At 32.1% G+C, this 13,058-nt stretch overlaps 2 protein-coding genes across 3 annotated transcripts in view; one reads left to right on the top strand and one right to left on the bottom strand.

The window, feature by feature from the left end:
• The window catches only part of LOC129944161 (neurobeachin), a 684,301-nt gene that overhangs the window by 361,862 nt on the left and 309,381 nt on the right, over window positions 1–13,058 (top strand). The window lies entirely within an intron of this gene.
• LOC129944163 (uncharacterized) lies at window positions 4,369–5,038 on the bottom strand. The gene has a single exon (XM_056053390.1). The coding sequence runs from the start codon at window positions 4,783–4,785 to the stop codon at window positions 4,501–4,503; it is 285 nt and encodes a 94-aa protein (XP_055909365.1). The 5' UTR covers window positions 4,786–5,038; the 3' UTR covers window positions 4,369–4,500.

Here is a 13,058-nt window from a genome sequence, read left to right as displayed (position 1 = left end):
TACGTGTATACTAACTTTTCACATATGGGAACTGTTGTTTTTACTTTGTATTTAAACCAGTTACCATCTACTATCCACTGGCATCATGGGTATGGTAAAAGCAGTGTACAGCAAATTAACAGTACCCTATGTTTATAGAAAACATGTGGCAATTGGATGCACCTGCGGCAACATGCCAACACAAATCACAATGACGCACTAACCAATGAATTTTACCAGATCGCCCTAACACAATCTTGTTTGGATGGAAAAGTTCCTCAATTAATTTTAACAAGGATGCTAGATGTACATATGTATGTATGTATGTTGGTATGTTCACATTTTCCAACATATAAAACAAAAAAGTTTTTCCTTTGTTTTATGTGTTTTTCTCTCTTACACTTGCCTGGGCTTCAGATGTCTTGTCTCGTCCTTGTTAACACGCCGCCTGCCTTCGACGTCTCACAGTTATATAGTCGGTTTTTCAAAGCTGCCACGTGCAAGACAGGACAAGGCTTCTTTTTTTTATATATTTTTCTTTCCTTAGTATTTTATTATAGTGAAAACATCTCTCCTATGAGTTCGGTCTGACAAAACACAGAGCTCAGCACGAAATTCGCACATTTAACAATGCCATTCATGCGAAGGATACGTGTTCATCTATAAAATGAAGCAAGCAAAAAAAGAAATAAAAAGCAAAGAAGAAAACCAAAAGAAAAATAAATCCTTGAGCAGCTTGACATTTTTCCAATCTCATAATTCAACGAAGCTATATTTTTCTCCAAATAGCTAGATAGGTGTAGTCTAGATACCTAGGTTCCAAACTTCCCTACAACATTCATGTAGAGAGAGGGGTGGGGGGAAGCGAACATTTTAAATACAAAACATATAAATTCTCACAGCGAAAACAGGATTTTTTTTTTCTTTAAGGAAGTATCCTTTAACATTGCACATTGAATGACATCCAAAAAAAGCAACGCTTGACCATAGAAAAGTTCTATCTCAAAATAAAAAAAGTCAAAGACCGGAAACATACAACACCTTTAAGGCAAGTCTTGATAAACTGCCAGAACCGGTTGGCATGACATACATTTCAAACGTTCGTCGTCGTAGTCATCGTCATCGTCAGCGTCATCGTCGTTTCTGGTGGAAACATAACTTAATAAACAAAGTCAGAAATAATGATGATGCTTGTGTGCTATATATCCTTTCTATATGGTCTCAGGACGAGACACGGAGATGGATATGAAGCTGGAGACTTTAACACTGCTGGGGCTTTAGTTTGGCTCGATGATGGACGGGACTGAGAATAGAGCCAACCACATCATTGAAGGATATTTACCAGAAACAGGGTTTAAATGAAGTTAAGATGAGAAAAATATCTCTCGGCTATAAACAAGGAGAGAAACTCGCTTCTTGTTTACAAGATCCTTGTTTGTGAAATGCAGACAAAAATATAAAAATAAGGAAACAGCTTAAAGTGAAGCTAGGTATCTATTTTTCATTTTTTTTTTATTTCACTTCACAAACAATTCATTGCAGTTCATTCCACTGCAGTTATCCTGAAGATGGCAGAAGCAATAGCACAGTAAGGAAAATAAAGGACAACAAAGTAGCAAAATCTGTGACATAGTTTGAAATTGCTCATACCACAGAGCTATCTTTTTTTTATCAACTATAAAGTGATATTTTTGTTGTTTTTATAGTACTTGGCAATAGTGATGGATGTATCCTTATTTTCACATAAGGATAAATCTATATCTGTTGTGAAACGAAAGATGATTTCATAATATTACACTACACTTTCAGGAGAGAAAGAAAATGCACTTAACCTAAACAAAACGGTGGACTGTATTATATCTGCTTTGATGTGATTTGATGTGTGTCCTGAAATTGTACTGAAGTCTTTCTCAAGTCTCTGGTATTTAGTTCTTTTTTTTTCTTGTTGTTATTTCATAAGAATATACTTTGTCAAGATATAGATTATTTTTTTTTTCTTGAAGTCTGACAAGATGACAGCATTGGATTATTTTGATGGTTTGTAGAGATTTGTTTCTATAAAAGTTGCTGGCTGCTCTTATTCGTCGGATAATTGAGAGGACTTTTCTTGTTGACATAGAGTATAACTTTTAGATTATTGTAGGTTTATGAAGTTATAGTGTAGTAAATTGTAAGCTGTTTTTTTTGTAACTGATATACAAGTATCTGTAACTTTTTTTTCCCTTTTTCGTTGATAAAGTGAACTTTTAGAAGGACAAAGACATCAGTCTTTCTTATTTAATACTTTGGTACTTTTCTCAACTTATGATGGAAATATTAATTAAAATACATAAACTGCCCTTAGGCATAGTTACATCAGGAACAGTTGAAATTCGATAATAAACTTTGGACACAAGTTTATTCCTTCATGACGAATTGCTTGTTCTTGAAGTGCTATCATATTTATGTTGATCAAGTACAATTAATTCTGCTAACATAATCCCAAACTATAATGCTAAATTAATTAAATAACTTGTTTTATATTTATTTGCTAAGAAATGTTCTTAAGTTTCCATTTTTTAGGAAGGGCTCAAGGGTTTGAAAGTTAAAAAATACAGAAAAACATGATCAATTTAAAAAACTGTAAAAAGTGGTTAAATTTTAACGGGCCTATGTTGATTTTAAATAAAACACAAATTGTTTAGGAAATTACTGTTATTTATTTTTATTACGTAGTATTGGTATGATTAGATTATGTACGGAAGAAATTATCGAACAAATGGCCGCCGTGACCTTGGCAGCACACCTCCATCCAATGTTCAACTTTTATTTCAAATAACCCCAAAGAAAGGAGTCCAACTGTGTCAAATCACATGAACTTGGCAGCCTATTGACATCACCACCACTTCATTATCTCGTAAGCAAACGTGTGGTAAATAGCACCGTCCTGTTCAAAACCACATATCTTCCAGTTCAGGGCATAAACACTTTGTTGTCATATCTCACGATAGCAAACACTATTTACAGTAACTGTCTGACCGGCTTTATTTCGAAAGAAATACGGCCCGATGGTGCAGCCAGTCAGTCTTTGTGGGTGCATTGGTTTTTCGACAATCACTTTCGATTTATCATTATATATTAAATGCGGCGATTCTGTTTAGTGACGAATCCACTTAAGTGAAAATGTGCCTCCTCACTGAAGATGATTTTCTTCAAAATTATTTATCCACTATTTCTTACAAACATTCTGAGTATTGACGACGTTGGAAATAGTTAAAAGGTTAAAGTTTAGTCAATTACGCCTTGTAAACTTTTTGCATCATATGCACAACGATGAGCTTGAGAGGTGCAATTGTTGGGAACGACGACGAATTTCAGCGGACGGGAAGGCTCTTCACCTACACTTTGCGAACTGCAGCAATATTTTATGCAGTATGAGCATCGAGCATGTACAGGTATTTTCACATATCGTGGTTTGCTCAAATGTTTGCACATTTTTGTCATAGTACGCAGTTTTTGACTAATAAATTGACCGAAAAAATCACGATATGCATTTTTTTCGAACGCCCATTTTCATATTGATCCCGAATTACTTTAAGGCATTGTTAGATTGTGTATTTTTCCATGGTTCAAATTGAATTAGTCTTAAATATAGAAATGTCAAATGAAATTTAAAAAAATACTTGGCCTAAACGGTGTGGTTAAAATTCAACATCTGCCCTTAAAATTTAACCACCCTTTAGTTTCATTGAAAATTGAAGACATTTTAATGAATTTATATTTAAAAGTCCGTTCGATTTAGAAGCCTCTTGTAAAAGAATTATTTAAACTTCGTTTAATTTGTTAATATTAAATATTAAAAAAAAGGATTGCTTGGAATTGAAGTTCTTCGAAGAAACAATTCGTTCTCTTATAGTTTTTTAAAAATTCGTCATGCTAAAATACTATTTTATATTCGATTTAATAAAGGAAGTTCAATAAAATTTAAAGTATCATCATTTGCTTTCTATTTTGGCTGCTCATCATAATGTACGTGCTTTGTGTATTAAATAAATTGATAGAAACATTCACTTTTACTTTATATTATATTACGTACTAAGCCAATCAATTTATTATTATTCGAATAAAACAAAAATATCCAAGCACTTCTCACGCACATTTTTATATGTATTTGGAATGGATAAAGTAATCACATCTGGTATTCGGAATGCAATGGAAAACAAAATTACCCAACGATGATCCAAGCTTCCAAAGAATGTACGTGAAGATACTTCACAAAATAGCCATGACATATCAATAATGTAAGTACCATGAGTGTATTCCATTCACTCGTGATCAATTTATACTCACGGTGATGATGATTTGATTGACAACAAATTTAACCATTTCGAAAGTAAAACTCACTGATAATTTGATTTTCGCTCAATCACAAGCAGAAAAACGGATTTTTAATAAAATTTTATACAAAAGGTTTTTTTTTAAACATTAACAATTAACAATTCATTAGACAACTAATTTAGTGAAAATAGGAAATAGTAAGTCCTAATTCCTTCCAATTTGGTCGACTTGCGCTTGTAAATTGTTAATCACTTCTGATGGCACTTGATCACCGAGAATTTCGAATAAATTGATCTTCTGATTTCCGGGAATTTGTTCGTAGGCTCCCAATTCGATTCCTTCTTGCACCTGTTGGATTTGGGCATCCTTGGGTATTAAGAATGTCTGCTGGGCCTGACGGATGGCTTCATTTGTGTAGGCGGCTCCTTCACGTTGTGGATAGCAGGCAACAATGGTGATGACAGCAAATAAACAAATTACGGATTTCATTTTGAAAAAATTAAATTGTTTTCACGAACTCTCAGATGCAATCAATTAAATGAAAAAATCGATAAGATTTAGATTCGTAGAGCAACGCGCGCACGATTGGATTTTTGAGGTTTTTTAGGTACGGCTTGAAGTCTTCAACTGTTCAACTACCGATTGAGAATAAGCTTATAACTGTCTCCCACTACGAAGTCTTCAATTATAGAAAGTGAATGATCATTTCTCCACAACTGAAACCCTAGTAACTTTGGCCTCAGGTAGGGATCGTCGTTTCGTCGTCTTCGTGTTAAACGAATTAATTGACTTTCTTTGACGAACTTTATGCTGGCCTGGAGTTCGAGTCGAGAAATAGTTGGTTGGTAGGTTTTATATCTTTTGCTTTCCCCGGCAGCGGTAGTGGCAGCAGTTATTGCTTTGTTTTTGCATCAACACAAAAGTTGCAACCATCACCAATAACTGTATATAAGTAACCCCGTCACGCGATGTCTGATTGTGTATATGTCATCAGTGTTGTTTATGGTGAACTTTCAATTGTATCTTTATTTTTCGTTAAGATACAACAACTTCTTCGTCTTCTTTTTCGTCTTTAGCTTTTGGTTGTTGGTTGTTGGCTGTTGGCTTGTGGTTTTGTGAATTGATGATTATCAGGGGGTAATTGTCCAGTCTTTAAAGTCTTCTGGCAGGTAGTACATACATACGTATATGTGTAAGTGTATGAACAAAAACAAGAAGAAGAAGTTATGTAATAAATAATATGCATATGACGTCGACCTTATGTGATGGTAATAATAATGAAAACACATAAGTGTATATAAAAATCGATGAAAATTATTATGCAAGTTTTGTAATTGCATCTCGAGGTGATTGTTAATGAATTTCTTATATGAACTAAACTGGACAAGCAAAATGTATACACACAAATATTTTGAAGAATTTCGTATAAAAGGTATTAGGTCTTTTTGTTTTGGAACACGCTCTTGGAATTGAACTGAAATTGGACATAATTGTATAGAAATTGGGGTATTGATTTTTATAGAGGATCACGTACTTTATTTTTAATTTATATGAATTATGTAAAAAGTGTGTTAAGTAGATGTACTGTACGCACCTTTGGTTTGGACAAAATAAGTGCAGCATATTTTAATTTATTGGCACTTAAGACCTTAAAAAGGTAGGTCTATGTGGTTTTTGTATCGCAGATATTTCTCATGCGGTTTGGGTCATAAAATATTAAAATTAAAAAGCTGAAATGAAAACTTTCCTTTTCATTATATCAGATAATTTTAATATTTCTTTTACAAAGTATTTACAAAAAGACACATACCAAAAAATGGTGTTTTTAAGTCTACAGTAAAATACAATAAAGTTCTTAAAAATAAATTATATACTTTAAGTTATAATGTTTATTTGACTCTTTATGAAATTTTTAGAATTTGGTTTTGGAAAGCTACGTTTCAGATTCAATTTTTCGATCTGATTTTGCACCCGTGATTCAAATTTAAAAAATACACCAATTTGTATTGGCTTCAGAATAAGCTGTCCAAATTAAAATAGTCGATTTGTCAATATATTTATTTTTCGTTGTTACTCAGGAAAGTAAAAACATTTCATTTCTTGAAATGTCATACCCAAAAATGTAAATCTTCTAAAAGTGATTAAAAGTTTTGATACAATCAAAAGTGTAAAGTTCATTTTTTTTCAATACTCACTTTTTAGATTTCAATCAAAATTTGTAAAACATATTCTTTTGATTAAAAAATGTCGACACAATGTTTAACATTAAATGTGTGATTTGAAAACATTTTTTTTCAAAATAAGTTTTAGAATGAAAAACTTCAAGTTAAAAATTTTATATGCACTGAGTTATAAAAAAAGGCCCACAGTCATACTTTATGATGTGTTGTTATTATTTTGATAATATACCGCTTTATTATCGCCGAGATATTTAGTACTTCAAAGCCTTCGAGATCGTTACCAAATAGCGGTTGAAGTGTCTCACAGACTTTAATCAAGAAGAGGGACAACCGCTCGCTTAAACGGTAGGCCAGCGTTTGTAGGAAAGTAATTTGGTCGTATAGAATTTATGGAATTTGCTCCCTTTAACCAAGATTGAGCCGAAACCTACTAGGCTATAATTCTCTTCACTGATAAGTCCAGGTTTTGTCAACGCTGACCACATGGACGTAAAAGAGTGTAGAGAAAATCAGGTGGGAGATACAGAGAGAGAATAATAGCTTACAATATCAACACCTGGCTATAAGCCTTAATTTAACGGCAAGTTCTTACAATTGCTGTCATTCGCATTGTAAATTCGCTTAGTTTTTTTAAATTAACCAAAATGATTTACGCAAAGATTTACTCCCTCTTGTTTGGCGAAATGCAAAGATTTACTCCCTCTTATTTGGCGAAATGCTTCGAGTGAGTTCCTCTTTCTAAGCTTCCAAGACATAACAAATTCACCTTTTTGTTAATCTTTGGTATTGGCTTAGTCTATCTATATATTTTTTTTTTTGAGTAATGAAAAATCAATACCCTCTGCATATAGGATAAATCACAGCCACCACGATACTCTCACAAGAAGGCCATCTCAACATATGTTCCTGGAACTAACCAAGGGGCTTCAACATATCCCGTGGTACACATGTTCAGTCGCATGACAAATTATTCTTTGATAGTTTGACAGAAGAAGAAGTGGGATGCAATAAGCCGAACTTTATCTACAATGGACGTCATTCCTAAAAATTTCACTTCAGACTTTCTTAAACTTATATTAAATATCGGCAACACTTAGTCATTTGATTTGTATATTTACTGATACTTATTGGGTTTGTATAATTTGTATCATTAGGTAAGCCCAAGGGGAAGGACGACAGTCCTGTGTTTACCATCGATCGTAAAATTTAATTATAGGAAGGAAGTAAACCGTAGCTTCTTGCGTTCGCTTACAAGCTGAGAATTATTTCAGTAGAGTTCTAAGTTGTGCCTTTTTCAATAATTAAGAATTGATCAGTATCATTCATCATCGAGCTGCACTGATTTCTCTAACTTGCTCCCCGGAAGCTCCCACGTGGAGGTGCAAGTAAGGGCTTCTTCCTTCCAGATTGTAGACAAGCATATAGCATCCTTGCATCTACACGGACGTCAGTTTGACTCCCAGGTGCGAAATACATTATACAAAATTTACCCAGCGGGAAAAATTCTTAGGAGGTTACTTCATGGTGTGGGCAGGAATTTCCATGCGGGGAATAGCTGGGCTGTGCAAAGTGAAACGATCTGTGAACTAAAATTATTGAATCGCTAAAATATCAGCACAATATTGGGTTCCTTTCGCACAATTCATTATTGAAAATTTCTTGCTGATGCAAGACAATGCTTGGAAGAAGTAGAAATCGAAGTAATGGCATGGCCTGCCATGATCCCGGACATGACCCTACCATCGAACATATTTGGGATCTGTTAAAAATAAATGATAAGGAAGCATCCTGCTCATCCCGAAACACTTAGTGGGCAGGTATCTGAGTAAATTGAGGAGTGGGACCACGCGATCTTTGAAAACTTTATGCCAATTAAAGATTTCATAGATTTTAAGGAAGGCTATACCTTTTACTTGGTGAACAAAAACTAATTTATTTATGTTTTATTTAAAAGTTCTTTCCCTTTGTTTTGTACATACATAAATAAATAATATTAAATGTTAATAAACAATACTAAATTTAAAAAAAAATAATTTACATATTTGAAATTATTGCGAAATTTCAAGGTGCCCCATTTTTTTTGTAACTCAGTGTACACTAAAACCGACGATTTTGTCTTACTTTTTCCATTTCTTTTTCAAAGTTCTAAAATTAGTTATTATTTTTGTATCTTTAAAATTCCAGGAAACTAAGTACCATTAAGTTTTGTACACCTATTAAGTATTTCCAAACCTTACTAAGCCAAAACTTTCATTAGACTGGCCTTAGTTGGAAATACTAAACAAAAATAGTGCACTTAGGCGTATACGCACTTTTATATTTATTTTAATTCACAAGAAATGTTTATCTTTTTTTTTACCTGTAAACGTTAAGTTGGCTTATAAATACATAAACTTATTTGATTTTTGACAGAAGAATAAGACTTGTTTGCAAAAAATGATCATTTTTGTTTAGAACTTAAAGATTCGTTAATGCAACGACTTGACTTCTTTAGTCCTTATAATTAAATAACTTTATTGATATAGCACTTAAATTCTTGGAAATGGAAGATAATTTATTTTTTTTTCCAGCACCGTCATTCTCTTTTTCTGTTTATTTAACATTATTTACTAATAATTTATTAATTTAGTCCTTCAATGAAAGTTAGGTTTTATTTTTAGCTGGAATTTTCAAAAGAAGATCTTATTTTAGTGAAGAAACAAGTATTTAGTTTAAATATTAAATGTTTTCATTTAAATTTAAACGTTTCTACGAAATGGCTTACTTTTAATTTATGCATACAAAGTATTGTATGTACACATCCTTCTTCCAGACACAATCAAAACAACTTATTTTTGTTCTTATAGATGCGAAATTTGTATTTACCTACCCAATAATAAATTTGAACCCATTACTTCCAATACATTAATTTTGTCTATGAGGTAGATTTATATATAAATAAGAACCAGATCAACATTTTCGTCGCCAGCCGCCACCGCCACTCCGTCTTTTTACTCAAGGCTAGGTCACGTACCAAAGCTTATGCATTAACATACACAACATCAAGAAACGCCTTCTCATTTTTATGTCTATAATTTATTTGATTTTCTTATTTTTTGTAAACATTTACAAATACCAAAATAAAAAATCATATCAAGAAATGACAACAAAGTAAAAAAAAGCGAAGAAAACAAGAGTGAAATTAAGTCCCTGCTACAGTTACAATGTATACTTACACTGCGCTATCAAGCATTTATACTTTGCCTATGCCATTCAACTATGTTTTTATATTTGCCATTACGACTATTGGATTAGCTAATTACCATCATTAGGCTTTTGGTCTTCGAAAGCTTTTTACACCATTCAAACAAAATATATGTACATTTGTATAAATACAAATAAAAAAATATGAAATGAACCTTGAAAAAAAAACAGTAATTAAATTTCTTGTTCCTTATACAGGGTGTTTAAGATCTTAAATATCTCTTTCATACCTTATTTCTAGACATGGGAAGTACACTCATAAAAAAACATATAAAGGTTTAATCTCAAAATAAATACCAACTAAAAATAATATATGGCCTTTAAAGGAGTCTACATAAAGAACTCATTTTACTCTTGTCTAAAAATTCAAGTAGGTCAAAAAGTTGTATTTTATTAAACTGTTTTTATAGTTTAACAGTCTAAGAAGAACTCTACATAAATGCCAACAATGAGGTTAAAATTTAACTCTGCTAGCTTTAAGTTTCTCAATGGAACACACTTAATAAAGATTTACGACTGCAATGAATGTAAGTTATATTTTTATTTCTTTGTAAGTAGTTCTTTTACAACCTCGTCAAGACTAACTTAACAAATCATATAAATTATAATATTTTAAATGAACATATGTGCATAGGCAAACACTAATATCTTCAAACATAATTGCATTTAAAAGACTTGATGATAAACTCTTTGACAAAATCGAAAGTTGTCTTAGATGAAACTTAAATGTGTGGCATTGAAGAATCTCTCAAATTATTGAGATCTTGTTAGTGGACATCAGAAAAACTTGCAGCAAAAAGTACAAATAGTTAAGCGAAGATGTATATACAAAAAAAGAACGTTCAACATTTTGAACTAAAAAGTCAGTGATAAATTTATATTAAACTATCTTAACGATCTTATAATAGTTTAAAATGATTCTTAGAGACACACTGCCGTCCAATAGAATAGGTTCGCAGCTTTTACAAAGGTAAAGTCTTTTTTCTACAGAGTAGAGCTTTGCAAAAACCTTTTTTCTTTTGTATTCTGAAATCAAGTCTCATTATCGACCTATTAACAAGAAAGAGACAATTGAAAATATGTCCTAACTGCTAATTGGAAGCACACTATAAAAATCAATTAAAAAAAGAGCATTTCCCATCAGTCAATAGATTAGGTTCATCTGCTTTAAAGTTAGTTTTGGTCCAGAATTTGTAAAGATCGGTGCGTGACATTTTTACAAAGTGAAGTTAAAGTATTTAAAATACAATTTTAAGAAAAAATGGGAAATAATTTGTAAGAAAAAATTAAAATCAAACTACGCAGACAAAGTTTAAGTTTAAAATCGTAAAATCTTGTGAGTAATTTTTTTAAACATAGAAAACTATGGGAAGAATATGAAAGGACGCCCAAAAGTTACACCACCTGCTGGAACGAGATTGATTGCTCGACTGGAGTCTAATTGGTGTCAGTCAGCTGCTCAAATAAAGACAGCATGTGGAACAACAGCAAGCATTTCCACGGTTAAGAAAGTGATTAGGAGTGCCCCAAACATCAAGCACTTGAAACTGAAGAAGAAGCCTCCACTTAACCCACAAAGAAACATTATTATTGCTGCGTCTTAATACCCGTGAAGGAGGTGTTATGGCAATATCGTATTTTGGAACTTTTGAGCTGGAAAATCCACCATCACGAATTACGGCAATTTCATACAAAAGCATTCTTGAAAGGCCTTTTCCGAAATTCAATGAAATGTTTGGACCCAATTAATGGACTTTGCAGTAGGATAACGGCCCCATCCATACCGGCAGAGTTTTAAAAGCCTGGATAAACCAACAAAATGTTGGATTGTTGGAATGACCTCCCTACTCACCAGTCCTAAATATTATTGAGAATATTTGAGTCCATAAAGTCTAAAAGTCTGGGCAACAATTTGGACAAAAATTTCTTTAACATATTTTTAAAAAATGTATGATTCCATGCCAAATAGAATTTTTGAGGTAACGAAAAATAAAGGAGGGTCCACTTATTAAAAGAATTGTTTGTGATTCAATTTTTCCTTCAGTTTCTCTTTATTTTCCCGATGAATACAGGTGAACCTATTCTATTGACCAATCAAAATGGCGATTTATTTTAACACATTCCAGGAAACGTTTCAAATTCAACGTAAATATTGTTTTCGGTGTTGGTTCCAGTAAAAAGATATTAACTTAAATGAAAAAAGACGGTGGGGTGCGACCCACACTAATAATTTCCCATCCCGTCTGTCGATTTGTCTCGATTGAAACTTAAACGAAATATTCATAACAGTAGTTTGTGTGAAAGAAATAATTTGACGTCCATATTTTTTTTAGTTCTCTTAATACTTGAGTCGAAAACCATTACTCATTAGTTTTGTTGTTGTTTTTGTAGGTTGTAGTGTTTTTTTTTTAAAGTTGTCTATTGAATTTTTCCAAAAAAAATTAACTAAAATTTACTAAATGCTTTAAAAATCTATTTTTGTTAACGAGATTTTTAGTCGAAAACCAACTTTTACCAAATTTAAGTAGTATTTCTTGAAAAATTGAAATCAGTTTGAAGGCAATATCTTCATTTACTCACGCGATATCGATAATCGAACTACAATTTTTACCAATTTTGTTTACTATTTTTGAAATTCTTTTTATATTTATTAAAAAAATTTGACTTTTGGATTTTTATAAAAAATTTAAAAGAAAAAAGAAATGTCCATTCGATTTTTCTACTGAATGTTATTTTCAAATTGATATCTTTAATTTTGAAAAAAAGATACTTAAGTGGAAAATTATTTTATTTTTTAAGTTTCCTTTTTTGATTTAAAAAAAAAAAAGTAATATATAATTAGTATAGTGTTGAGCGATCGTGAGAACTTTTTGGTTAATCAAAATTTCCACTTTCTTTAAATTGCTATAGTAAAAAAACGCCCACTCAATTTTTAAGAGAGTCCCTTCTGCATCTTTCCGTTCTTTTAGTTAATAATCAGTTTAACAAAATATATTTGAAGTGCACTAGATTTTGAGAAATGGACGCCAAAATAAGCTTCCCCAAAGTACTGACGTACCAACGTGAACATGCTTGCACATATGTACATCTCTCTTAAAATCTTTTAGTAACTTCTTATAGGAAGTTATTGTAATGGTCCCTAGAGTCTAAACAAAATATTTTTAGAAAGACGTCTATGCGTGCGTGTATACGTACGTTCGTACGACCGTAGGTCCGTACGTTCGCGACGTTTTTTTCGTCGTTCATAGCTTAAGAACTAGAAAAGATATTGACTTCAAATCAATTTTGTTATACAGATAGTAATGCAGAAAGATGCCAAAAGAGCTTTTAAAAAAATTA

The sequence above is a fragment of the Eupeodes corollae genome, chromosome 2, assembly GCF_945859685.1.
Source record: "Eupeodes corollae chromosome 2, idEupCoro1.1, whole genome shotgun sequence".
In the NCBI taxonomy this organism is placed as follows: domain Eukaryota; kingdom Metazoa; phylum Arthropoda; class Insecta; order Diptera; family Syrphidae; genus Eupeodes; species Eupeodes corollae.
The sequence above is the reverse complement of the archived record's forward strand: the minus strand, read 5'-3'. Positions and strand labels throughout refer to the sequence as shown.

Bases quoted from the DNA above. Each gene is read 5' to 3' on its own strand.
- LOC129944163 (XM_056053390.1), bottom strand. From the start codon at position 4,785: ATGAAATCCGTAATTTGTTTATTTGCTGTCATCACCATTGTTGCCTGC.